The sequence below is a fragment of the Hemicordylus capensis genome, chromosome 2, assembly GCF_027244095.1.
Source record: "Hemicordylus capensis ecotype Gifberg chromosome 2, rHemCap1.1.pri, whole genome shotgun sequence".
NCBI lineage: Eukaryota > Metazoa > Chordata > Lepidosauria > Squamata > Cordylidae > Hemicordylus > Hemicordylus capensis.
This window is the reverse complement of record NC_069658.1, coordinates 105,234,764-105,261,816: the sequence shown is the minus strand read 5'-3', so window position 1 is coordinate 105,261,816 and position 27,053 is coordinate 105,234,764. Positions and strand designations below refer to the sequence as shown.

Below are 27,053 nucleotides of genomic sequence, written 5' to 3'. Positions count from 1 at the left end.
TTCATACTTTTACTCTCTCTCTTTTAAATGGTGTCTGTGTTCTGTACAGTCTGTTGTTAGACGTCTTCATAAAAACCCATCACAGTACAATATGATGTGCCCTGCTATGCCAAGTCCCAGGAAGAATACTTATTTCAAAAGAAATATTGCTCCATTTCTGTTCAAGGGGGAACAAGGGGCAAAATACAAGACAAACAAACAAACCCTTCAACCCAATTGACCCTCGTATGCCACCCCTAAATGGCAAACTAAACATTCATGAAAAATGAATGACTTGGGAAATTAGTACCTTCTTATGTTTCAGAGGATGAAACTGCACCAGCACCCTTTTTGCCAGCAGACAAAAGTATGTTGATGTGCTAGATACTTTATCGCAAACTACTTATCCCAGTAATTGCCCATGCAGGCAGGAGCTCAAACAGCCCTGTGAAATACAGACAGGATGCCTAGAAGCGAAAAGCCAAGTGCCTCACCAAGTAATGGTAATGACTTTTTAAATTATACATCTTATTCCTGCATTTTTAGGTGCACGTTTCCTGTGTTATCACAGGTATGGTGAAACTCCTTTTTGCCATCAATTTCATTTGGGAGAACTTTCCTTTCATTTCTTTTGCTTGCAGCATCTTCCTTTAATGTTGGCAGTCTAACTAGCTCCTTACTATGTTGCAAATCAAGACTGTGGAACAGCATTTTATGTTTTGATTCACAACTAAGAGAGAGGTGAAGAAAACAGAATTTGGAACAGTTTTGGAATCTGTTCCATTCTTATCTTGGAGGTTTCTGGAAGGTATCTACTTCCCTATATATTAGTATAACAAATTGTCAATAATGGGAGAAATAAATGGGAGCAGCTCTTCTGAGTTATTGATGCTGGCAACAGAAGCCAGCATCGCTCGCTTGTTTTCACTGGGTTTTCACCTCCCAAAGAACAGTTATGGAAGTCATTTAGGAAATGATTCCCCTTTCTTAAGTTTTGTGAGAATATTTGTTTGTTTATTCAGCAGTATTGGTGAGTTCAGTAGGACTTACTCTCTAGTAAACATGCATAGGATTGCAGCCTAAATTAGCCATTTTGATCTAGTATGGTTAACAAAATGAATAATATGTTTCTTTGGACGAGTCATTCATCATTGTTTAGCATTCTGGTGTCGTCTACCTTCTTGAGATAATGTGTAAGTGGTATCTCAAAGTGGGGGAGTTAGTGCTCAGGGGAGGTCCTCTCTTCCTACGAGTTGTAGAGTGCAGTCGCAACTATTTATTTATGTATTCTTTATTTGACATATTTCTATAGGGCCTAAACATATGTCTCAAAGTGGTATATAGATAGTTTTACACCTTAAGCTGGTTTAAATATCTGTGCCCACCCCTTTCAACTTTGGAGCAAAAATGACAATTCAATAATATTAGCACACTTCATTTTATTTATGTCCTATATATGAACTTTAGGCTCAGGCTGTTTTGTACCTCATGCATCAGTGTGGCAGGAATAGGGAGGAAGAGAGATTCTGAGGTATCTTTTTAAACTTTGAAAATGGTGGTGTGCGATGCAGAACCCGGAGTTAACAAGACTCCAGATTCTGTACATACTCAGGCCTATATTTGGGCATGACCAGTAATTTAATGAACATATGGCTGATACACAAACAACTTGTTGTCTGGTGTTGGTTGTACAGGTCAGTTACCATTTGGTGTGGAGCATATGGCTGACTATTGATGGTGACCTTCTTGGATAGGAGGGGCTGCTAATCTGAGCAAGTTCGTACAGAATCCCCATGGCCTCTCCCACTGCTACAAACTGCTGGATGGCATACTATAAGTGGCATTTGGACATTGTAGCTGGGGATAATGGGAGTTGTATTCCAACATTTGGGGACCCAAAGTTGGGAACGCGTGTACTAGTGGAAAGATGGTTAGATATCAAACTGGGAGAGCTGGATTCAAATTCTACCTCAGCCATGGACTGTTGAACAGGTCCCAGCTTCAGCTTCCATATCAGAAAAAACAAAACAAAACAATTTACTCATCTCCGGAGATTATCAAAATGACAAATGAGACAAGGTTTGTACCCCAGAGCTGTTTTAATGGCCATTGTCAGAGTTTTTTTTATCACCAAAAACCCAAGGAGGATTCAGTCCTGTTTGCTATTTAATGCAGATAACTTGGGCGGGGGTGGGGAGGGTTGTGGGTTTCATTATATGGAAATGAAAGGGTCGACATCCCTTCCCTGCACTGTGGAGCTTATCCAGATTGGACTTTCCATGAATGCATTTAGTCAACAACAAGATGTGGAGAATCTCAAGCATGAAGTGCAGAGCGGTGTTAAACGTCATGGCTAGTTGGATGTTCAGCAGCACTTTGGACTGAGATTCTCAATCTCCCCTTCCTAGCCTCCCTGCTCACTTCTCTGACCTGGCACTTTTAAAAAAGAGTGCATGAGGTTAGGATGAACTAAGGCCTATCATTTGTGGCAAGGGGAACATATATCAGATGTTTCTTTTTAATGTCTTAGTTTTGTTGACTGTCTTGCCAATTTTAAACATCCATACAATTCTCAAATAGGAAGGAAAAAATATAAAGCATCAGAAAACAAACGAGATGGGGGATTTGTAATACTCCTTCAGCATTAAAGTCAGGAGATAAATATAAATAATTAAAAAGCAAGCAGCGATAATAATATTTCCAATATTAACATTCACTGTTGCCCAAATACATTGCCATGCATGGACAACATTAACATTTAAAGTTGGAAGAACTCCAGAACAGCTGATTAACAGAGACGAATGCCCTTTCAACAAGAGAAAGCCTTTATATTTCACTCTTAATGCTGTAAATGGTTTATAATAGGATATAATTCAACACACATTTCCTAAAAGGAGGGGTGGAAACTAAGTCTATAGCTTATATGCTTTATACTGTAAATACTAAGCTTTGTGATTCTGGACTAATCCACTGTTCTTTGTCAGAGCAATCCCCACTGTTGTTTGCTGTTAGTTTTGTTCTTTATTCCTGGTAGCAAATCTTGGCTTGTGAACATGGTGTTGCTAGTCATACACACAGGCTAGCCTCCTTTTGGGGGGCGGGGGGAAGAAATGGGCTTCTCTCCCCCTTCAGATCTGGCAGATACAGTTTGTTTTAGATTCGCTTGCATGTTGGATTCTGCTTAGCTTGTTATTTATTCTGTGCCATCGTGCTTAATTAAATTCGATCAATTACATTGATGATGTGTTTAAACCGGTTATGCATAGTGCCCTCTTTTTATTTGCTTTAGATATAATAATGTCTCCAGACTATATATTCTCTGTTTTAATGCATATTCTAATGTATATCGTAAACCTCCAGCTGTTCATTGATTGCATGCAGGCATCAGGATCTACTGTGTGGCCAATCCCATATCTTTAGAATGCTTCCGTGGGAAATTCCTCTTTAGCTGCAAGAAGATCAGTGAAGGCATTAGTTGGTGGGGGCAGGAGTGGGGGTGGACGGGAAAGGCAGTGCTCTAATCTAGCATGCAAAGCATCTTTTCAGGAGTATTTGTCTTCATCATTGCAAGCGCTCAATAGCAATTGTAATGATCTTTGTATACTGTGGATCCAATTACTACCTCCAGCCGATAGCATATATCCAGGCCAAACAAAAGAGGCCTCATTTTCACATTCCACTCTTGATATTGAATAACATTTTTGCATAATCCTTCAAAAAAGATTATGCAGCTATTGGTGGAAATGACAGAATATGAGATTGGCTTTGTGGAAGGAATGTCTGTTTCTTGCCTATGTGCCTCTTGGAGAAGAAGCCTGCCAAAATTCCGAAGAATAACCCCTTGCACAGTAACGCATGGAAAGAAACAAGACACAGGCCTGTTCTTTTCACAGTGTTACATATTTTACCATTCTTTAATCTCTCACTTTATCAAAGCACCATTCAGTTTTGTTCAATTACAGTTTTCATTTGATAAATTAACATTTACGTCATTTAAAAAAAGAAGCAGCTTAGGGTAGGTTTTGTTCAGATTATGAAAATGAAAATAGAGAGTAAAGTGACTGAAGGCATGTGGGAGAGAGAAGAAAAATGTCAATGAAAAACAATGAATCTGCCACTATGGAATTGGAACAAGCTGAGAGCTCAGATTTTAAATTTTACTCCTAAAAGCAGTTTAAATCTTGCTGGGGGCGGGCGGAGGTGTGTGTAGATTGGATCAGGACAATAGCCCCATTCAGACATTATGCTGTACAAGTGACAGATGTCTGTACACTTGTATGTGTTTCTGTGGGAACGATTGTAGCTGTTATAAAATAAAACCACTCTACAAGGTTTCAGTGTTGAAGCAAAACCTTGTAGAGTCAGAAGCAGTCAGGAGTCATGCCTGAATGCTGAATGTGTATATCTGCCACCACAGTCTTGGTTATATTGTCCCAATAGGGCTAGAGCATTTGATTACCGGGATATTTTTGGATGCCTTCCAGAGTGTTTGGATAAGTAAGGTTGAATTGCATATGGGCAGTAGGCTTGTGCCCGAAACATTTTGGAGGCCATTATGGAGGCCTCCGAAACGTTTCAGCTCCGGGGGCCATTTCGGTGCTTCGGCACCAGCGGGAGTAGTCCTTTAAGGGCGGGGGAGGGTGCACTCACCCCTCCCGCCGCATATCCCTCGCCGGCGCTCTGTCACTTTCAAGCCCCTCGGGGTAGCAGCGTTCCTCCTTGCCGCCCCGTTTTCGTCATTGGCCGGAAGTGGCCGGAAGAAGTAACTGCGCGTGCGCCCGTTGCGGGTGTGCACGCGCCCGTCTGCCACTTCCGGCCGATGATGAAAATGGGGCGTCAGGGAGGAACGCTGCCACCACGAGGGGCTTGAAAGTGATGGAGCGCCGGCGAGGGATATGCGGCGGAAGGGGTGAGTGCACCCTCCCCCGCCCTTAAAGGACTACCCTCGCCAGTGCCAAAAGAACTTTGTGCACATTCCTAAATGGGCAGTGTACTTCCACTTGTTCATGGAAAATATCACTTCTTCAGGCTGCTTTCTGTACTCATTGTGACAGATGGCCACATGAAGTGTATGCTCCAGAAGCCAAATTGTGCAGGGAATCCCTGACTTTATCCTTAAGAAGAAAAACTCTACACGCAAAAACATATTTTGGGTTGTGTTCAAGGTACCTTTTTTCTTGTAGAATAAACCAAAAACCCTGATTGCATCTTTTGGTTGTACCTAAGGGCTGACATCCTGGAGAAGGCAGTGTAAATGTGCCAGAAGACGCATTCATGCTGCAGAGAGTTTCTTCACTGAAGTACCACCCTTGCTCGACAATGGGCTGGATGTGGGTCAACAAATTGTAACTCAGGCCAGACAAGGTGGAAGTGCTGTTAATATGTGATTTGTCTGTCCGATTAGTTAGTGTTCAACTGTTCTAGATGTGGTTGTACTCCCCCTGAAGGATCAGGGTCATAGTTGTGGGGGGCCTTGTAGATCCATCTGCAGAGAGCCAGCGTGGTTTAGTGGTTAGAGTGCTGGACTAGGACCGGGGAGACCCAAGTTCAAATCTCCATTCAGCCATAATACTAGCTGGGTGACTCTGGGCCAGTCACTTCTCTCTCAGCCTAGCCTACTTCACAAGGTTGTTGTGAAAGAGAAACTTAAGTATGTAGTACACCGCTTTGGGCTCCTTGGAGGAAGAGTGGGGTATAAATTTAATAATAATAATAATAATAATAATAATTATTATTATTATTATTATTATTATTATTTATCACTTGAGGCTCAAGTTGCCTCAGTGGTGCAGAGCACTTTTTATCAGCTTTGGCTGATATACCACCTATGGCCCTATCTGGACAAAGATAGCCTGGTGATAAATGGATACTCATGCACTGGTGGTAACTGCCCACCTGGATTGTTACGATGCCCTGTATGTGGGTCTGCCTTTGAAAATGGTCTGGAAATGTCAGTTGGAGCTTTCTTACGCAGGGGCATTACCCCGAATCTCCTCCAGGAGGCAGGCTGTGTGTTTTCACTACAGCCGGATTACTGCCGAGGTCAGTTTGATGTCTTTGGAAGCACCCCACACACAAATTGGGCATTTCCTGCTGGATTTCACCTCATCCCAGTTTATAACCGAGTTTTAAAAATGCCAGTTTTCAGCAAAGTTTCCTGGAAAATCCGATGCAAAGTGCTGACATCAGTCTGTATATTTATATGATAAGAGCAAGTAAGGCATATGGAATGCAAAAACAAAGCTGCCTTGCCTTTGCCCTGAGGCAAAGAGTTGAAAACCCAGTTTGTAGGCTTTTTGCTCTTTGAAAGTTTTTGGAGGGGGAAGATCTGGGAGGAGGGTTTGGAGTCTTTTGCAGAAATGAACATTTCCTTGCATGCCATCCACCCAGCATGCCAAGCTGGGATGGGGCTGCAAAAGCAGAGACGATGCTGCAGGAGGCCCATGCTGGGGACGTGTGTGTTTGTGTGTTGGGATCGTGGCTGGGAGGAGGGAATAGAAAGCCAAGGCCGATGGCTAACAGGCAGTCTGATCCACAAACCAATTAAGAAGAAATGTATATGTGTGGACTTCAACAGAGCCAGATCACAGAGGGTACTTTAACTACTAAACCCCTGGGGGAAAGGGAGGCAAGGTGTCCTGCCTCCTATAGGAAGCCATTCACCACAAGGAACCACAGGGACCCCTGCCAACTTGGCAAAGAGGCACCTTCTAATGTGGTGATTCTCTTTGTTTAGCAGGGGGAGAGAAACTGGCCCCATCCACCCCCAGTACAGTACCTCCAGTGACTGTTGCTGGTGTCTATCTTATGTTTCTTTTTAGATTGTGAGCTCTTTGGGGACAGGGAGCCATCTCATTTATTTATTATTTCTCTGTGTAAACTGCCCTGAGCCATTTTTGGAAGGGCGATATAAAAAACAAATGAAGGAAGGAAGGAAGGAAGCAAGCAAGCAAGCAAGCAAGCAAGCAAGCTGTGGGTGAACCTACATAAAACAAAACTCGCAGGAGTGAGGGGAGGGGCTGCTTCGCGAATGCTGCTAGTTTCATTCGAAGTGGCTTCCCTCATCGTCCCTCATCATCACTCAGAGAACTGGAAGTCCTGTGTGGGAAAGCTCCTGGGCAAAACAGGGCAGCAAGCTGGCTCACCAGGACCGGCTGTTCAGAACCTTTCAGACCAGTGCTCTATCAATTGCACTGGTCACCAGTCAGTATCCAGGCTCAAATTCAAAGTGTTGGTGTTGACTTTAAAGCCCTAAATGGCTTAGGACAAGTCTTCCTAAAGGAGTGCCTTCTCCAGTATGTCCCTGCCCATTCTAAAGGCATCTTTGGAGGCTCTCCTCTGGATGCTGCTGCTCACAATGATGCAATGGAGGCATCAGGAAGAGAGCCTTCCCAATAGCGGTCCCCGTCGACAGAATTCCCTCCCTAGGGAGATCTACTCGACAACTTCTTTGTATATTAGGGAGCAGGCTAAAGCCTTCCTCTTTCGGTAAACTTTGTATTTGAAATGGTTTGTTATCCTGATTTCTGCTATATTGGCTTACTGGCTGTTTTAATACTTCAGAATTGTTTGCTTATTTTCTCTTTTATTGTTTTAAATTTTGGTTTTAATGTTTGTTCTTTTTGCAAACCACTTCAAGGACTTTATTCAGTTGAGCAGTATATAAGTATAATAAATAATAAATCTCTTATATATTTTGAAGAATTTGTGCGAAATAAAGTCATACTTCTCGATGACCTACGATACCAAATTTTGCATGAATGAACCTGCCATTTAAATTAGCTAAATGTACTACTTTGTACACCAGAATATGCTTGCAGAATGATTTAAATAATTCTTTTGCTATTTTTAAAGAAGAAATTCTGAATATAATACTTCTTAATTACCTATAGATACCAAATTTTGCATAAACTATCTTGCCACTGAAATTAGCTACTTTTTACCTCAGAATATGCTGGAGAAAATATTGAACATTTTTTTGTGAGGGTATTTTAAAATAAATTTTGAATATAATCAGCAGATTTTAACTCCTATTGTTCTCAACAGATTTTTAACACTCAACAATCAGATCAATAACTCAGAAACAACATCATACTCAAGAGAAGCAGAATATCATTCTCAAATTCAAATTTACTATGATTCAAATTTACTATATATGGTAATTATTCAATTAAATGAATAATGTTTGAAGTTGAAATTCTGATAATGTCAAACTGTTCTTTTTTTACTTTCCTTCTGCAAGCACATTAATAAAATTCTGTTCAGGGGCGGAGCCACCATTGAACGAAAGGGATCAAAGAACCCAGGCTGCCAATGGAGAAAGGCCGCTGAGCCCCATGGCTTGGGCTCCATAGGAGCCCAGAGCAAACTCCTTCCTTCCACGCTCGGGCTGCCGAGAGCCCGGATGAACTCTTTGCCAATTATTTCAGGCAGCAGCGACTGCCCGATAGAACGTTTTTCTCATTCTTGGGGGTGTGGCCTGGGCTGCCGATAGCCCGAAAAAGCTCTCAGCTCATCATTTCAGGCAGTGTCGGCTACCTGATAGGACATTTTTCCCTTTCTCTCCCTCCAGAGAGGGGGACAGTCGAAGCTGCCTGAAATAATTGGCAAAGAGTTCACCCGGGCTCTCAGCGGCCCAGGCGTGGGAGGCAGTGTTCGCTCTGGGCTCCTCTGGATCCCAAGCCACACCTCCATGCGCATGACGTCATGCACATGGGCATATTGGAGGGGGCCGCCAAGCGGGGCTGGATGTAGGCCACCAGCTGGCTCCACACCTGATTCTGTTACATATCTATCAGTGTAATCTATGCAAAATGACTTTGCCCAATCAATGATGAACCTCACCTACTATTAAATACATGTGTGTGCTAGTAAATAAATGTGTGGTGGTGGATTTTCCCTGCCTCTGGAAGTGCCCTGTGCTTTCTGAAAATATGTTCCTAAGAGTTACTTTCCAACTGTGTTAAGAGCACCATCCCTCTGTGAAGATAAAGCTACCATTGTGTCCTTGCCGAGCTGGTCAAAATAACAGCCACTGTGTTTAGGATTTCATGTCAGAATAGGTCTTTAAATGATTACAGAAGTTTGGGAGCAATCAGCTTATGTATTTAGGATCAGGGTGTTAAAAGAGCCACTATGTAGACTGTATGGAATACCCAATTTTTGCTTTCCTTCCACAGTGAGTATTGAAATCTACGATGAAGACAGTAGTACTTTCGACAGTGAAGAAGGTAAGGAAACCAAGGGTAACTGAGAGTAGAGAGTTTCAGTGCTGTAGATCTTTGCCTTCTGAAATATGTAGAGATAAGGTAAGAGGGATCACAAATATAGGGGTTGACTCATCCATGAGGCAGGGTGAGGTGTTGGCCTCAGGTAGTGCCTGCGCCATGGGGACGTGAGTGCAAGCAACCCTCCTTACCCCCACGGGCTTCACCTTACTTTCCTGCCTGCCACTACTCCCTTGACTCCTCACTAGCTGCCACCTACCTTTTATGTTTCTCTCCCCTAACATCGTCACCCCATCTCTGCTGTGGATGCCGGGCTCACCTCCATCGCTGGGTCTGCCCTATCCTCTGTAGCCTGTTTGTCACAGCTTTTGGGATGCACCACTGTGCATGTTCTAAATGGCAAGTCAGTAGCAGAGGCAGAGGAGGTGAGGATGGTAGTGATGTGCACAGAACTGCACCTCCGTGGTCTGGCACTGGGGAGGGAGACTCTTTAAGGGTGGGGGAGGGTGTACTTACCCCTCCCGCCGCTTCCCCCCCTCCAGCACTCCCGGTTTTTAAGGCAATTGGGGTGGCAGAGCATCACGTCCATGTGTCCCATGCGTCATGTGCGCACGTTTGATGCATGCATGCACGGATGTGATGCATGCGCACAGTGTGCACACGCGCAGTCTGCCTTTTGAAGCTTTTAGCCAAGGAACAGGGGAAGGGGCGGCAGAGGTACCCTGCTGCCCCAAATGCCTTAAAAACTGGGAGCACTGGAGGGGGGAAAGTGGCGGGAGGGGTAAGTACACCCTCCCCCACCCTTAAAGGTCCACCCCCCGGCGATGAACCACCGAACCAGCCCCAGGTCCAGACTGGTCCGGAGGCCCTTAGAATGGGCTCTGGACCGGTCTGTGCACATCTCTAGAGGATGGAGCTTTTAGCATGGAGCAGTGACCTTGTTGCCACCACCTCGCTAGCTCCAGTAGCTGATTGCTTCCTCTTTCATGCTTCCCTCCCCTCACTACACCTTCCAGCTTGTGTACTACACTTGTTCTTTGACCAGCGCACAGTACAAGTCTGCCAGTGGGATGGAAAAGAGAGCAAGAGGGAAACTGCTTGGCTACTGGAGCTAGTGAAGTGGTAGCAACAAGGCCGCTGCTCCATGTCCTCGCTGCCTATACCTGTGCCATTGGGTTGTCATTTAAAAGAGGCACAGTGGTGGCCCAAGAAGCTGAGACAGTTTGAGTGATGGGGAACGGGGCAGGCTGGTGGGGGAGGGGGCCTGGCATCAGTGTCTAGGGCTCTTATCAGGGGGTGGGGACAGTGGCAGCTTGGCTGTTAGTTCTAGTGGCAGAAAGCCTCAAGCTGGCGCTGCACAAAGCAGGCACTGCACAAACCTAGTACAGAGTGTTGGCACTGTTGCGCAAGACCGTGCCATTGCGCAAATAGAGGGCCATTATTTCCAGTGCCGAGTGTACTTAATTTTGGTCTTCTTCCTGAAGAGGAAAAATCATCCAAAAAGAAAAACAGGGGGAGGAATAAAGTAGAGGAAGATGAGGACGAGGAAGAAGTGACAGCTGCAGAACGGAGGCGAAGATACAAAAGACGACGGATGCAAGAAGCTTCAATGGATAGTGATGATTCTGATGGAGAAAGCTGTAAAAGCAGGAAGAACAGAGCAAATCGGAGGAGCAGGGATGGGTCTTGTGATGAAGAGGATGAATGGGACAGAAAAAGCAAGTTATCTGGAATGGGGAAGAAAAAGAAAAAGAGAAAAGGATCAAGGTACTGTAATGATTATTATTTACTTTTAAACAGTAATTATTTTTAAAATTATTATGTTTTGCTACAGGTCTACAAATGCACATAAAAAGTGCACATAAAATTTCAATTTTTCTCAAAGGCTTTACAATCCAATTTGACTGATGTACTGCATTTAGAATCTGTATGTGTGATATACCTGTAGAATTACTGAGACCACAGCACCCAATGGACAAAGTTCATGTGATAATTTGAAGAGTTATTGGATCTGTAGCTTCTGGAAAATATGGTCTCCATTACAAATGCGGATCTGGGTTTGGAAATTCTGGTCTTTGTATCTTTTTCTGCTTCTCTGCTTCCACCTCCCCGGATTTATTTTATTTATTTATTGTATTTCTGTACTGCCTGATATAGAAATCTCCAGGCGGTGTATATATTATCCCATATCAATAAGCCTTGAAAATAGTCAGGGCACAGAAACAGTATACTGTATTGTATAGAAATATGCATTTCAAGGATCTGGGAGTAGTAAGTCCCTAAGCTGATTAATATGATTATGCACAGAGTAGAAGAAGCCTCCTACCTAAATTTGGATGCTGTGCATACACTCCCATTTTCTGCTCATGCATAGTTAAAAACTAGGTCGGAGGCACTGGCAGTGATTGTGTCTAAGCAGAAGCTGGGTAGGAAGGCTTTTCTTCCTACCTTGTTAAAGACCTGGGTACAGCTGGTGGGTAGGAGGGAGCCCACAGACCGAGTTGCTGCTTAGCACACAATCACTCCTGGGACCTCTGACTTTGTTTTAACTGACAAATGAGCAGAAAATGGAAGGGAGCAATTAATAAGAACAACCTTCATGTCTTTAGTTTTCAACAATTGTGCAACCCTTGCCCTAAGTGCTGATCTCAAAATGATAAATCAAAGGATGAATAGCCCCCTGCAATTGCATAAAAGTGTTCCAAGAAATATAAAGTGTACAGGTTGTTCAGCAGTTGCTTTTCCTGAACATTCCCCTGTTCAACACAGCTGCTTCCAAGGTAATAGCCTCCCAGAGTAATAGTTGCTCAACCTCCTAGAGTAATAGTTACTACCAACAGGATGTGGAACTGTGTCAGAAGTACAATGGGAGGTTCCTAGATGTTGCTTCATCTTGTTCCAGCTGCCCTGAGAAAACAAAGCAGCTTCATGCTAGCAATTGCTTGGGAGAGGTAAACAGGTTCTTAGCTGTAGTGGAACCTGAACATGATGGATGATGGGTCACAGATGTCTGACTGCTGCTTCAGCTTCTTCCATGAGAAACAGCCATTCAGGCTAGGACATTACTTATAGAGACAGTTTACTTAAGCTGAGAGATGTGGGAGTTAAAGAGCCCTTCAACTGTTTTTTCTCATGAATAACCTCATTCCAGTTGTAGATCATGAAGAAATAAGAGGACTGGAGCTGTAGTTTATTGGTTTTTAGGAGTTGGCTGACATTATATACAAGGACAATGGGGATGGGAAGGTTCTGTGGTGGTGGTGGTGCTGTGGACACAGATGCAGCTGTGCTGCTTAGGAAGATGCCAGTTGTGCTACCAGTGTTACTCTAGTTTCTCCAATTTACCACAACAGGAGAAACTACTAATGCTGGAAGTGCAATTGCCATCCCACCCCACCAGGTTACGCTGCTTCTGTGTCCAAGCAGGAGCCCCCGCAATTCCCTTCTGTCTCCATTATCCTTGTGTATCATGTCAGCCTGTAATCCTAAACATACTTATTAGGAAGTAAGCTCTATTGCACATAGTTCTGATATCCCAATGAAGCACTGGTGCTTAGGGAGAAGCATCAGTGCTTTTGAAAAGTACAACTAATTCAGCTTCACTGCTGTCTCAGAGGTAGGGGCACATTTCAGTGATCTCCCCTTTAAAAGGAAGTGCTCTTTGCCACCCAAAAATTGTCCCTGAAGTTTGTGTAGTCCTCAGGGACATATATTCAGGTGACAGCAGAAGGCTTCCAGGGAAAGTTGAGGTCACTGGAATTCCCACACACATACACTAGCAATAGTGCAGTGTTAGTCTGGAACTCTTTAGAAGCATTGGTGCTACACGGGTGCTTCTCCTCTTGTCCTGGAGTTCCATTAGTCAGGATGTTAGCCACTGATTTACTTCTGAGATGACATGCATAGGATTACACTGTTGGCCTCCCAGTTTTGGGATCCCCGATCGCAAAATCTCCATAGCAAAACTCACTTCAGAGCAATGTTTGAAAGAAGGAGCATATTTAATAGGACTGAGAAGTATGGAAATAAGGAACATAATATATATGTTGTATGGCATTGTGATGACCTGAGAAAAGAAATCTTGCTTAACAGTGAGAATATCTAGCCATCCCAGCACACCTTTACATAGTATCTGAGGTTGGGTTTTTTTAAGATAGTGAAGTATTCTTGAGATGCCTTTAGAAACTTTATCTTTTTAGAATTAAATGAGTTACTAACAAGAAGTACAGGCTTTTCCTGACCTGATTTTTATAGAAACAAAATATTCTAAATAAGATCTGCGGGATGCTGAAAAACCCTGCTTTCATCACAGAAAAAAATTTAGAAGGTATGTCTGAAAATGACATCTTGAAAGCAAAAAAGATGGTACAGATAAAGTCTGAGAAGAAAAGCTTTTGGAAATTGATTTTGACACAGACAACTCTTTATAGAACAGCAAAGGGTATTTTCAAACAGCACAAGAAGAAGAATAGACAAAGTTACCTGCACTGATGAGGAATGAAGTACTGATTCAGGGACTGCACTGGGGTTGCTTCCACATTAGCCCTCTTCTTGGGATCATCATCCTTTGTCCATACACTTTTTAATGGAGCATCCCGCTGACATCATTGATTCTTTATTTTAAAAATGATCTCCTGTAAGGCTTTACAAAGCTTCAGAGGCTGGTTCGGTTCCGAATGAATTTGGCCTGATTCAGCCACTGGTTCTGCACTGGCAGACCAATGCTTTGGTGAGATTGAAGCAGCCCTGGCTGAATTGGGCTGCTTTGCTCCTGTAGCAACTCAATAGGAGGACATTTCCCCAGAGTTTTATGGAAATTGGAGCTGTGGCAATGCAGTGGTTACTGTCACAGAAAATACTGCCATTCCCAGAAAACCCTGCTTCTTTCCCAGGGCTGCATGCGAAATGTTTTCCAGTTTTCATTTTAAAAGTGAAGCTGTGGGAGACACTGCTCCTTTGTCATGCTCCAGGGAAAATACAGGTAAAATCAGCTTGTCTCCTGTCCATGCTGTTAAATACTTATCAGGGTGGGGAACTTCGGCCTTGATTCAAAGCAGCCAGTTCAGTTTAGACCAGCCCTGCACAACATATGGCCCGGGGGCCAAATCTGGCCCACGGGGACATTTTTGATGGCTCAGGTAGCCAGCACAGGAGGAGCCCCATAATTTGGCATTTGTGTGGGGCTCGAACATTCAGGTGCCTACTGACTGAGCAATGACAGGGCTTATTTTCTGGCCACTATCCTTGGTTAAAATTGAGGGGGTCTTGGCGGGTGGGGGGTGGGGTGGGGAGGAAGGACCCACAACTAACTAGTAATTGCTTTAATATTTATCATTATAATGAATCTCACTGTAATAATTAATGCACTGAAAATTGACTTCAACCCCCACATACATCATCATGGATTGTTTTGGCCCACTGGGACCAAAAGTGAAGTAGGAATCCCCTGAAGTCCTGAATCAAATCAGGGAGCCCCTGAACAATAGGCAGCCCCCCACAAAGAATCAGAGTTGCTTTGCATAGTCCTAATATCACAAACACAAGAGCACAATTCTCCCGTGTTGGTCACTGTCACTGTGAGGGAGAGGATTAGTGAGGGGAGGCAGGAGGGGGAGATTTTGGAAGAGTTAGCTATCCAGTCTTTTCACAATTCCCTGGTACTCACGAATATGGATCTTCACTATGCTAAGGATTAAATTCCTGATCATAGAAGTGCTTCAGCTCTGAATGCTTCACTCACTCCAGAATCAGGAGAAGGGGACCTAGGGCCCCACCTTTATGCTTAAAGAAGAGAAACAAGAAGGGAGTCGTCAGCCAGTAGGTGATACTACGTTCCTGTCTGCATAGGGTTCCTGGGCTGGAATAGAGATGAACGAGGTCCATGGAGAGGCTAGATTAAAAGCTTGCAAAGGGTTGAAACACCCTAAATTGGGAGTGCAGCTAGTGATTTCATAAAGTGATTCAAGAGATTGAGAAGCTCTGAGACTCACCCACAGAATGCTTTGCATTGAGGGTGGATGGTCAAAGTGGCAAGCCCCCCACCAAAAGGATCTCATTCTGCCCTTTTGATCCCATCATCAATCTCTGCCATGCAATGCTACACATGACTGGCTGTTGTGGAGGGATTGTGGTAGTGGTGATGTCAGTAGCCACTAGGCGTGTTTCTCCCAAGCACGTTTGGCGGAGAAACCATGGAGAGGCATGGAACGCCTAGATTGGGTTCCTTGGCTGCTTCTTGACTGCTCTAAGTCCACATCTTTGTGGACAGAGGCAGAGTTCTTGCAACAAGTAGAGAATAAAGCAGTGCAGGGTTGGTTTGGATGCAGCACAATGGCAAACTGAAGTGCAGTCAAAACAAACAAGCCAACTACAAACCTTGGTTACAAAGGTTGGTGTGTTAGGCCAAATTGAACCGTGTTTGAACCTGAGAGGTGTGCTTGGATGAAAAACAAACTGGAAATGCTCAATTCCAGCTGAGATTCCATGTTGAGTCTGAACGTGCCCCTAGCCTGCCAGAAACTGCTTCCTTTGGTTTCTTCTTCAGACATCAGTCCCTCCTATCAGGCAGGTGGTGAATCTATTCTCACAAGCAGTGAAAACTGGGCTAGGGAAGCCCAGCCCATTTCCCCAGCACAGTTCACTGTGAGAACTGCCGGAAGCCGTGTGGCTCCCAGCTGCAGCACAATGGCGAGCCCTCATAAAGTAGCCTGCCACTTAATTGAGGTTTTGGGTACAAGCGTGCCCCCAAACCAGGCTTCATGATTCTGTGTCTGCTGTGGTTGCTTGCAGCCACGGCAGACACATCCAGCGGACACATTTGGGGTGGAGAGGGCCTCCCAGTAATGTACCGTGCACTTGTGCAGTACATTATTGGGGCTCCGGGGGCAGGGCGCTGCGCAGTGGCACTTCCTGGAGCAGCCGGCCGAGCCACGGGTGGCCCTCAGGAGAGCTGCCACTCTTCTGGGCAGGCGATCTGCCTGCCCAGAGACTTCTCTGTGATCCTCTGTGGGGAGGTAAGCACTTTTGGGCTTCCTCCTCGCAGAAGAGAGTAGCCATGAGAAAGGCTTTGATAAGTGTTAACTGGCTTCCCCTTCACACTGGGATACTTCAGGGCCATTAACTCTCAATTCAGAGATATCTATTGGCCTCCTGAATGATTAACAGATCACTGGGTTTGCCTAACGTTAAAAACAGGGAAGTTAGCATTCATGATCAAACCCCCAAATTCATTAAAACACTTTAAAGCTCCAATCTTTAGTTAAGATTGCTAGCTCAGTTTGTAAAAATTTTGGTGGAGTTTGCAAGTTATAGAAGTTATGATATGACATTATCTAGTACATTTATTTAAAGGTTTAATAATATATTCCTGTTTCCAGCAAGGGGGGAGGGAGCGGAACAGCTATATAAACTCTTCCAGCAAAGCACCCAACTTTTTCTCCTCTCTTTGAATGCTTCTCTTTTAAAGCTCTGATGACTCATCTGATGATGATGAAATGACAGAGGAGGAAATAGCCAAGTTGAAGGAAGCAGTAGAAGAGAAAAAGAAGCTAATTGCCACCTTACGAAGCAAGCCTTGGAAGATGAAAAAGAAACTTCAAGTCCTAAAGTATGGTCTTCTTTGCAAAATAGCACATGTCAGGTGGTACATAAATATGATAAATAAATCATAGAAATAAATAAATAAATAAATAAATAAATAAATAAATAAATAAATGTAACACTGTTGTTACTTTGCACATGCATGTGCATGTCTTGTTACTTGATTGTTCAACGATCACTCACAGATAAATATGTAAACTGGCTCCACCGAAAAGCATCATGTTTCAGGTTATATGAAGTTCTCTAACAGTGGTGATTAACTTATGATGGCACAGTCATACATACAAGCCATCATTATTTGGCAGTAATCAAGGCCCTGTAGTGATGGCCCTCATGCGACTATCTCGGAAGCATATGCTGGCCATGCCATCAGTGGGTATGTATAGTGCTTGTCTACATAGACCAGCACAATCATCATGACTCTTTTTTTATTCACTAGTCCACATGATGTGCAGTGTTAGGGATCCATAAGGCTAAGTCTTAAGAAACCCCAACATGGTTAAGAATGGGTGGTTCCATTAGCACTGCTTTCGCGGTTCCCCCCATTTTTCCCATGAATGGGAAAAACAATGGAAGTGATGCTAGCATAACTGCCCATTCTAAACAGTGTTGGGGCTGCATCCCAAGTCCGTGGTGACCCTGGGGCAGTGTGTTACAGAGCGTAATGCTGCACATCATGTTGTCAACTGGGATTGTGCAAATCACAGCATTCATGTAATCCCTACATGGATGTACCATTCTCAGCAAAGGCACATTTGTGTGAGTGCTACTGCCTGGAAGACTGGCAGTGACTTTGCACATTGATGCAGGCATCTACTGTTGGATCTGAAGTGATGGACCCACATGCCAGTTGAGATCTGTACCATATACCACTGGCCATATATTGCTTGTGTATTAGACACATAGATTATTCAGTCATTTCTTCCTTACAGGCCTGTAGTAGGCTCACAAATTAAGGCATTTTATTTGTTATTGCAAGGCTTTTTTTGAACTGGGAAAAATTTGTTATTGCAAGGCTTTTTTTGAACTGGGAAAAATTGAAATGATGTGTGTGGATTACAGATTCCCTTAAATCTGTAGCTACGTATGTATCAGTTTAAAGGCTGATATGCACATGAATGTTCATCAATTGCAAATGTGAGTCAGACATTACAGTTCAAACACCATGGACAGAAATTTAATCCCTCCTGAGATTGTTTTAAACACAATTGCTTTCATTTGCTCATGCTCTAGATAGAGTAGGCTATTGACTTCAAAGGTTCATGGCACAACAAGTTGAGGGAGTGTAGTGTAGTGGTTAGAGTGCTGGACTAGGACCAGGGAGACCCAAGTTCAAATCCCCATTCAGCCATGATACTGGCTGAGTGACTCTGGGCCAGTCAATTCTCTTTCAGCCTATCCTACTTCATAGGATTGTTGTGAGGAGAAACCTAAGTATGTAGTACACTCCTCTGGGCTCCTTGGAGAAAGAGTGGGATATAAAATGTAATAATAAAATAAAATAAAATAAAATAATAATAATAATAATAATAAATCTTTAAGACTCCTTGTCAGTTTTGGTGCTTTTAAGTGAAGTTGGGTCACACCTTCAGCTGTGAGTGACCACCAGGTGTTAAGAAATCAAGTGATGGAAATGCATGTGTGAACCACCTCAAAGATGCAGATTTAAACAAGTTCTCCCCAATATGTATGAATGGAAAGCTGCAACAGATCCAAAAACGGGAACGAAACAGTGTTTATAACCCTTGAACTGGACTCCCTCCTTCCATGGTGGAAGTCCAGTCCATGAACTGGACTCCCTCCTTCCATGGCGGGCTCTGAGGAAGTCACTCCAACATCACCACACAAAGGCTATGGCACAGAGGTGAACTCAGGGGTCAGCAATGGGCTGTTCTGAGGGCTATGGGTCTTCAGCAGCTGCCCAGTGATGCTGACCCTGTGTGTGATGATGCCCTGTGTCATTAATGTGGGTACAAAGTTGCATTGGTTTTTTAAAATAAAAAACACCCAGCATTACATCCCTGGCACACTTTAAATGGAGCTATCACCTAGCAACAACTATGTTTTTGTCATTTTTTCAAAACCAACCTTTTAAATGAGTTGAGTTGGAGTCTAAGCTGGTTGATATTAAGACCGCATGTCTCTTTAATGAGATTTGAGCTGGTGACTGAAACCATCTTGACCTGTTACTGAAAAGTTGAGCAATCCACCTGAATCCTCTTCTTCAACTATGACCTCTTAAGTTCAGTAACCCATTCTCCAGTTTTGCAGGCCTGAAACAGCCTAAGTACAGTACACCTAGCACTTTGGGAGCTGCAACCCCATACTTGCCATGAATTATTAAGACAGGCCATTTAAGGACAATAATACCTGTGCTCATGAAACATTGATGCTCCTCCTTGTGTTGGTAATTAGATTAATGTTTCTTTGAATTTAATAAAGTTTTCATGGCTAGCTGAAAGGGTACACTTTGGCCTATATTGTGATACTGATAATTTACTTATAACACATGATCCGACAGGTTACAAAGCCCAGTTTTGTATTTCCTATGTTTTTGACACTTTCTCATCTTTGAGTAAGGAAGTACAAGGTTTGCTTTTTGTTTTAAAAGATGCTTAATGAACATACAGACTGTGCAAACACCTTGCATTTATATAGTGCCATTCAAAGAGCTTCATATAGATTATCTCAGTTGTCATTACAATAACCCTGTAAGGTCAGTCAGGATTATTTTCTCTGGCTTCTTTCTTTATTAGTTAAGGTAAACTCTGCTCAGTCTAATCTTTTAGATCTAAGATCTTGCAAGGAAACATCACCCAGCTTGATGTCATTCAATTTACTCCTCATCCTTAAAATACAGGTGAAACTCGGAAAATTAGAATATCGTGCAAAAGTCCATTAATTTCAGTAATGCAAATTAAAAGGTGAAACTGATATATGAGACAGACGCATTACATGCAAAGCGAGATAAGTCAAGCCTTAATTTGTTATAATTGTGATGATCATGGCGTATAGCTCATGAAAACCCCAAATCCACAATCTCAGAAAATTAGAATATTACATGGAACCAAGAAGACAAGGCTTGAAGAATAGAACAATATCGGACCTCTGAAAAGTATAAGCATGCATATGTATTCAGTACTTGGTTTGGGCCCCTTTTGCAGCAATTACTGCCTCAATGCGGCGTGGCATGGATGCTATCAGCCTGTGGCACTGATGAGGTATTATGGAAGACCAGGATGCTTCATTAGCGGCCTTCAGCAATTCTGCATTGTTTGGTCTCATGTCTCTCATCCTTCTCTTGGCAATGCCCCATAGATTCTCTGTGGGGTCAGGTCAGGTGAGTTTGCTGGCCAGTCAAGCACAGTACACTGTATACTTTTCAGAGGTCCGATATTGTTCTGTTCTTCAATCCTTGGTTCCATGTAATATTCTAATTTTCTGAGATTGTGGATTTGGGGTTTTCATGAGCTATACGCCATGATCATCACAATTATAACAAATTAAGGCTTGACTTATCTCGCTTTGCATGTAATGCATCTGTCTCATATATCAGTTTCACCTTTTAATTTGCATTACTGAAATTAATGGACTTTTGCACGATATTCTAATTTTCCGAGTTTCACCTGTATAGTAATGTGGAGATCGTTATTGTTCTTGATTTTTATCATGCATCTAAAAATATTATCTTAATGAATATGTGTGTGCACAAACATGCTTTTTAAAGCTTTGCTGCTATGAATTAAGTACATTTAGTACCTATTTACAAAACAGGTGGAAGAGCTTTAATGTCCCTCTTTTGGATTTTCTAAAGTGGCAGGTGTTGTTGGTTTTGCCAGTAAGAATGTTAAATGGTGGTAGATCTCTTACATAAATTGAATGATGAGAGCCAAAAGCATAATTATTTCCTTTCAAGGTCCTTTATGCTGCTGCAGCTTAGGATACAACTACAGTAGATGTTATAGTAGTAAGACCCAACCCAACTCTGGCTGGGCTGCGCTGGGGTTGGGGGGAAGCACATCCTGCCCACATTTCCCCACCTCCATCTGCTTTTACCATTTATCTCCTTGTGGAGGTTGCTCCTGGGCATGGTGTCCCACCTGGACAAAACCAGTAAAACACCAGTTTAGAGGGAAAGTTCAGGGAGAGTCTTCTCATGGGTCCATGTCAAGTTATAAATCTCCCCTACCATGCTACTTTATAAGGATTTGATGGCAGGCCTAATTCTACACAAGGGCCTGCTGTCATCATGTGAAATTTTACCAGCATGGCGGCTATGCATGGCCATTTGCACATTTAAAAAGTGTTGACCAATTGCCAACTATGCCTCAGGGTGGCGATTATGTTCCTGAAGCCCTCTGACATATGCTGTCTATCCTTATAATATCCTTTAATAATATATAATATATAATAATAATAATAAATAATATAATCCTTTTTATTTTGTACACATTCTAGGCAGCACGTTGGTATTTCCATATTGTAAAAAAAAACTGTTGATAACATGATTTACACAAATGAAGTCAATGCAGTGTAAATCAGTCAGTCTAGAGAAGTTAGTTGGAACAAAAGATAAAGTACTCTAATATCTGCTTGTTGACTGCATCAGCGGACTTTTTCTAATTAGCTCATTGCACATAATAGCATGTACATACTTTTTATCATTACCCAACAGCCCTCTTTTGAGATATTATCCTCTAGCAGCAGATTTGCTTTTCATATGTTATGTTTAAAAAGATCCAGTGAGGATGCTTCCTAGAACAAAATTCTCACTGAGATCTTCAATGAAGAACTCATCAAATAAAACACGAATTAATCATGCATGGTGCCGCTTATGAATAGGTTACTTGAGAATCCATACTAGTTGTTGTGTATACTGGCATGTGGCAGGACTGCCTCTGTGCTGATGTTATGCAGTGTTAGTCAAATTGGCAATGTAATTCAGTCTGAAATGGGTATAATGTAGTATTTTCAGGTGACAATGAACTCTTTCAGTTTATACTTGTCTGTGGCAGAGGCCAGTGAAACAGCTCTTTATTTTCTGTAGACTATTTTGTATTGCTGTGGTATCTAGTTCTCTGTTTTTCTTTGATCTGACTGCTACTATTTTCCTTTCACTGTTCAAATATTTATCTGAAGATGTGTAGGCAAAGTGAGCAAAGCCATGCCTCTTCATGACTTCTGGTCCCAGATTCTCCATGCAGGTCCTAATAATAATAATCACCATCAGCCAATTACAAAAAGCAACTTTACTGGGAACAGCCTATATTTTGCGACGATATCTATAATAACCAACAGTATTGATGATATAATTCAGCCATCCTAGGTCCTTGGGAAGGACTCGATGTCTGGATAAAACAAGCTAGTCAATAACACCTGTCTGACTGTGTAAACAAGAAATAATAATAATAATAATAATAAATGTACACATGTATAAACTGTAGGCATATAGGCTCTGTCCATACAATTGTGGACCTGCCTATTCAGTAGGCCACAATAGCAACAACAGAGCCTATGCACATACAAACTGTCTTCCTACCTTGTCCAGCTGAAAACCCACAGCGCATAAGCAGCTCAGTGAAAGCCTTTTTTTTTTTTTTTTGCAGCCTTCTGGAACTGCAAAACTAGTGTGGCTGCAGCGTGGGGAGGCAGGATGGGCTCTGAGTACCCTTGGGAGCCCTTCAAATACACCTAGGGGTACTAATACTCCTGTTTAGAGGAAATTTTGGAGCCTAAAGGCCTTTGGAGGGGCCCCACCCCGCACCACTGCAAGTTAAGCATCACCCCCCCCCACACACACACAGAGATTATTTTAACATGTGGGTTCTGGAGGGAACAAATAGCAACTGAACTCAAAAGAATAAAACAGGTATATTTATACAAATATGCATTAGCAGAAACATTTCAACACACAACTGAACATATTCACATCCCACCTATTTCTTTCCCCACTCCCCACTCTCTCTCTCTAAAGCAAAGGTCACATTTGCCCCCCACCCCCAGCACAGGTCACAGTCACGCTTGGCTGCCCAGCACAACGGGGGCCGGCATTGTGGCATCACAACCACATCACCTGGGACAGTCTAAAGAGGATCTTGGGGGCCCCAGGGGGTGTGGAAGCCCTTGACTTCCAACCAGAAGTCCAGGGGTAAGATTTCACCTCTGCCCCTGTTAAGAATCCCTGCACTAGATGTTTCACAGGGCAATGGGAAACCAGAGCCATAGCTGCTCTTTTTATGGTGGCATTTAGCATAATGTCTAGTTTGGCCCTAAAATCAGGTGATTTCTATATCAAACATGTGCAAAGCAATAAGACCCCCCCTTTTTATAATAAAGAATATATAACAAACACTGTTGATATGAGTGTCCTTTGTGCTGTTATGTTGGCTCTAAGACAACATGCTGTAGGGAAGTTAAGGCGTGAATAATGTTGTGTGCCCTTTAACATGTCTTTAGAAGAAACAATGAGGGGGACTTTCTTTTAGGATAACCTCCATTGTTTTATGTTTTCCTTTTCCAGAGATGCCAAGCGGTTTGTGGAAAAATTTGAAGGGGCTCTTGGCAAAGGCAAAGGCAAACAGTTTTATGTCTATAAAGTGATGATGATGAAAGTAAGGCTGATCTCTCATTTATTTCTGCCAAATGCACATTGCTTATGCATACACCCTCCCAACTCTTCTAGCTCAGCCACTTTTATGCCCATCCCCAGGAATAAGAGATGAGACATCAAAATCCAGGTTATACTCAGGATACAATATTCTGAATTAATTTACAGAGCAATGCCATGACTATAAACCACACTACAGAGCAGTTCAACTCTTGGGCTAAGGCTGTGTCCACAACACAACTACTGCCTTCTGCTTTGTGAATGAGCAGTGTGGGTTACAATTCTAGGAACGGTCACAAGACTTCTTCTGCCTCCTCATTACCACAGAGCTAGCTATATGGAGAGAGGTTTTGCCCAGGTTATTGCCTGCCTCCCAAGCCCCAAGGCTCCACTCCCAGTCCTTCTAACCCCTAAAACCCTTAGAGGCTGCATGGAACATTCACACCTCTTCAAACACCATAAGCAGGGGGAGTGGTGTGAGGCTGGTTGATGCTTTTCGGTGCTGATACACTGTTGGGAGTCCTCTGGAATGCTGTACACAAGTACAGCCTTTCTTAAAACACCCGAACATGGCTTATGAGCATAGTGGTTGAGCACATCAAACAGTATTAACTGAAATTGTTTTTCTTCCATTTCTTTCCTAGCTGTTATAGTATGAGTGCAATTTTGTTCTTTTAAATCTTTTTTTCCAGAAATGGATGAAATTTCAACGTGATTTTGAGAATTTTAAAACAGCCTGCATACCCTGGGAAATGAAAATCAAAGAAATTGAAAGTAAGTGACCGAGAAAAAGCATATAAACAGTGTGCATGTCACTGGGAAGCATGAATAAAAGCGCTTGAGTTCCAAGAAAATGTCCAAAAGATATAATTTCCAGTATTTAATTGGTTATCAACATCTTATATTGTTAATATTCCTGTTAGTTAATAAATGTAGTTGTTATTTTTGTAAGTTGCTTTGAGAGCTTATTCAGCTGAAAAGCAATTAACAAATGTATAAAATAAATGAATGAATGATCCTTTAGTCATAATGTTTATAGTTATGTTTATATTTATATTTATATCTATATACTGCCCTTCATCCTAAGACCTCAGAGCAGTTAACAGCAAGATAAAAACAATAATAAAATTCCAATTGAAAACAACCTAAAATGGAGAACAAACACAACTTAAAACGAGAGTGGGGGACAGGACACAGGTCTTAGGTATTGTTGAGTGTGTAGCAGCAACCTTTCTGGATTCAAGATTCACATCGAGGCATGAATAATGAAACTTTTGTATGTGGCAACGGGACTAAATTGACAGACCCCTTGGGACTGAAAAAGGCTTTGAGATGCTCTGTCATCCATGGAGGAGAATGGAAACGATGTTAATATCTTGCTTAAGGATTCAGAATATCTGCATCACCCTAGAAGCATGATATAAACTCCAGAGGAGCCATATACAGAAGCTCTGGAACAGAAAATGCCTGCTTACAGCTTGATTCTCAAAAGGATTGAAACCCAGGCTTCATTGGGTTTCAAGTCAAGACAGTGGCAGTCTTCACACATAACAGCAAACCGCGGGTCCAGTGGACCCACAGTTTGCCACCATTCCCCTCCATGTGCTCCCAGATGATCCGATATGCAGTCTGGGAGACTGCAAAGGGGAAAGCCGCCTTTAAATCTGAGGTCTCAGAGGCCAAACTCATTACAGAACTATGGTAAAAAATGCATTTTGTGGACTAAAACTGGTTCAGCTATGAAACCCTGTTTTTCTGCATCCAGACTACTATCTTTTTAAACCTCTGGCACGTTTGCCTCTGGTTTGCTGTTATGTGTGAAGGCGGTGAGATTCTGATAATGAGAACTGAGTCATATTGGGTCCATTTTTGCTCCAACAAGAAAAGAGGGGAAGAAAAATAGCACCTCTGAGCAATAAATAAATAAATAAATAAATAAATAAATGGGGGGGAAGCAACCCCAAGGGATTATGAAAAAAAGTTGTATTGATTTTAACCACAAAATAAATTCAAATAAATGAAAACATTCAATAAGATATTGTCCTTAGCACCTTGGGGTTGCTCCCTTTCTTTTTTAGTCCATTTTTGCTTCACTCAGGGTCCTGTAGCAGAAGAATTGATGCTAGGTATGGTGAAAGCATGGACAAAATGTTCACCCTGGTACTTGTATCGTTCTTCAGACTAGGAGCCTAAAGTGCAAAATGTACTTCTAAGTCAGCCCTAGGCTACAGCAGCCTGGAACATGTCAGCAACCACTCATTTGCCTATATAGAATTCTACTCAGCAACCTCAACACTGCATGCCTTATCAACGTTGGATGCAGGACAAAGAGGTTGTTCTCTAAATGAGACCGCTTCATGGTATGGAGAAGAGGTCACCTTCCCATCACTGATATTTTGTGAAGATTTCGGTGTGACTTCTAAAATATCCTACGTTAATATTTATTTATTTAATTTTTATACCCCCTCCCACAATATCTAGGCGGTATAAAATGACTAATTTTATAGATGCTATAATCTATATATTTTATTCTCTTATGGCCGACTGAGGAGAGAACTGCGTGGGGATGAGGAGATGAGTGGGGATGTTTGGCAAGCCCCGACCCCACTGCAGCCATGACCAATGAAAAGGCAGGGGCGGAGCTGCAGCTCAGTGCCGGGACAGACAACAGGCTTAGGAGGCAATGTGGTGGCAGCATGGGCACACAAAAATGGCTGGCTGGCTGGCTGGCTGGCAGGCAGGCAGGCAGGGAGGGAGTCTGGTGGCGGGCAAGAGGGAAGTGGGGGACAGAACGTGAGCAAGAGGGTGGTGGGGGCAGAGCGCGAGGATTGGGGGCGGCAGAGCATGAGGGTTGTGGGGGCAGACTGCATGAGAGAGAGGGTTGTGGGGGCAGAGAACGCGAGCGAGAGGGTTGTGGGGGAGAGAGTTGTTGGGGAAGACAGAAAAAGAGAGCAAGTTGGGGGGGAGAGTGAGTTGTGGGAGGAGAGAGGGGAATGCCACAGGCTCAGTGTACTACCACACAGATGCTCTATGCGGGTTCAGCTAGTTTTAAACTATTACTCTTACCATTCAGCAGCTTCTATGTACACAAAGGCATTCTCTTACCAGGGGTGCTGCAATGTCTTTGTTATACTGTATAATCACATGTGAATTACTTTTACCAATGTAAAATCAATAACTCTAGCCTCTTGTGATTTTGTCAGGACTGTTAGATAATCAGTAGTAATCTTCTTTTAATGCATAAGACCTCTTTAATGTGTAAATAAAACATAAAAATGTTCAAAGATAGCAAATGTTTCTTTGTGACTCATCAGCTTCAGTGCTATACAGCAATAGCTAAGACAATAACTCAACATCATGACTCAGCAAAACTAGTAGCAATTAGCCATTCCTGTTACCTTTGTGGACATGACATTCCTGTCTCCTGTTGTGAGAAAATAGGCAGGAAACTGAGTGTTATGTTTTCACCATTAAGGGTAGTGAAGGCTTAGCAGAAGTTTGTTCACAATGTAATGTGTTTAGGTTTAATGGGGAATATTATGAGCAGAAATGTGGTTAGCCATGGGAAATCATCTGGCCCCCACTTTTTGGCTATAAGTTACATGCATTCTATTGCAAGGAGATATATAAATCAAAATATT

General features: G+C 42.7%; 1 protein-coding gene across 3 annotated transcripts in view; it reads left to right on the top strand.

Annotated features, from left to right (window-relative positions):
* Nucleotides 1-442: 442 nt before the first annotated feature.
* Nucleotides 443-27,053, top strand: part of TMC1 (transmembrane channel like 1) — a 108,351-nt gene continuing 81,740 nt past the window's right edge. For all 3 annotated transcript variants that reach the window (XR_008317702.1, XM_053302876.1, XM_053302877.1), the window contains exons 1-6: nucleotides 443-482; nucleotides 9,159-9,209; nucleotides 10,691-10,973; nucleotides 16,672-16,812; nucleotides 23,326-23,416; nucleotides 24,105-24,186. Coding sequence is in view for 2 of the 3 variants with exons in the window: in XM_053302876.1 (XP_053158851.1) it covers nucleotides 443-482; nucleotides 9,159-9,209; nucleotides 10,691-10,973; nucleotides 16,672-16,812; nucleotides 23,326-23,416; nucleotides 24,105-24,186 (688 nt within the window). In the remaining variant the exon portion in view is untranslated. The remainder of the gene's footprint in view (nucleotides 483-9,158; nucleotides 9,210-10,690; nucleotides 10,974-16,671; nucleotides 16,813-23,325; nucleotides 23,417-24,104; nucleotides 24,187-27,053) is intronic.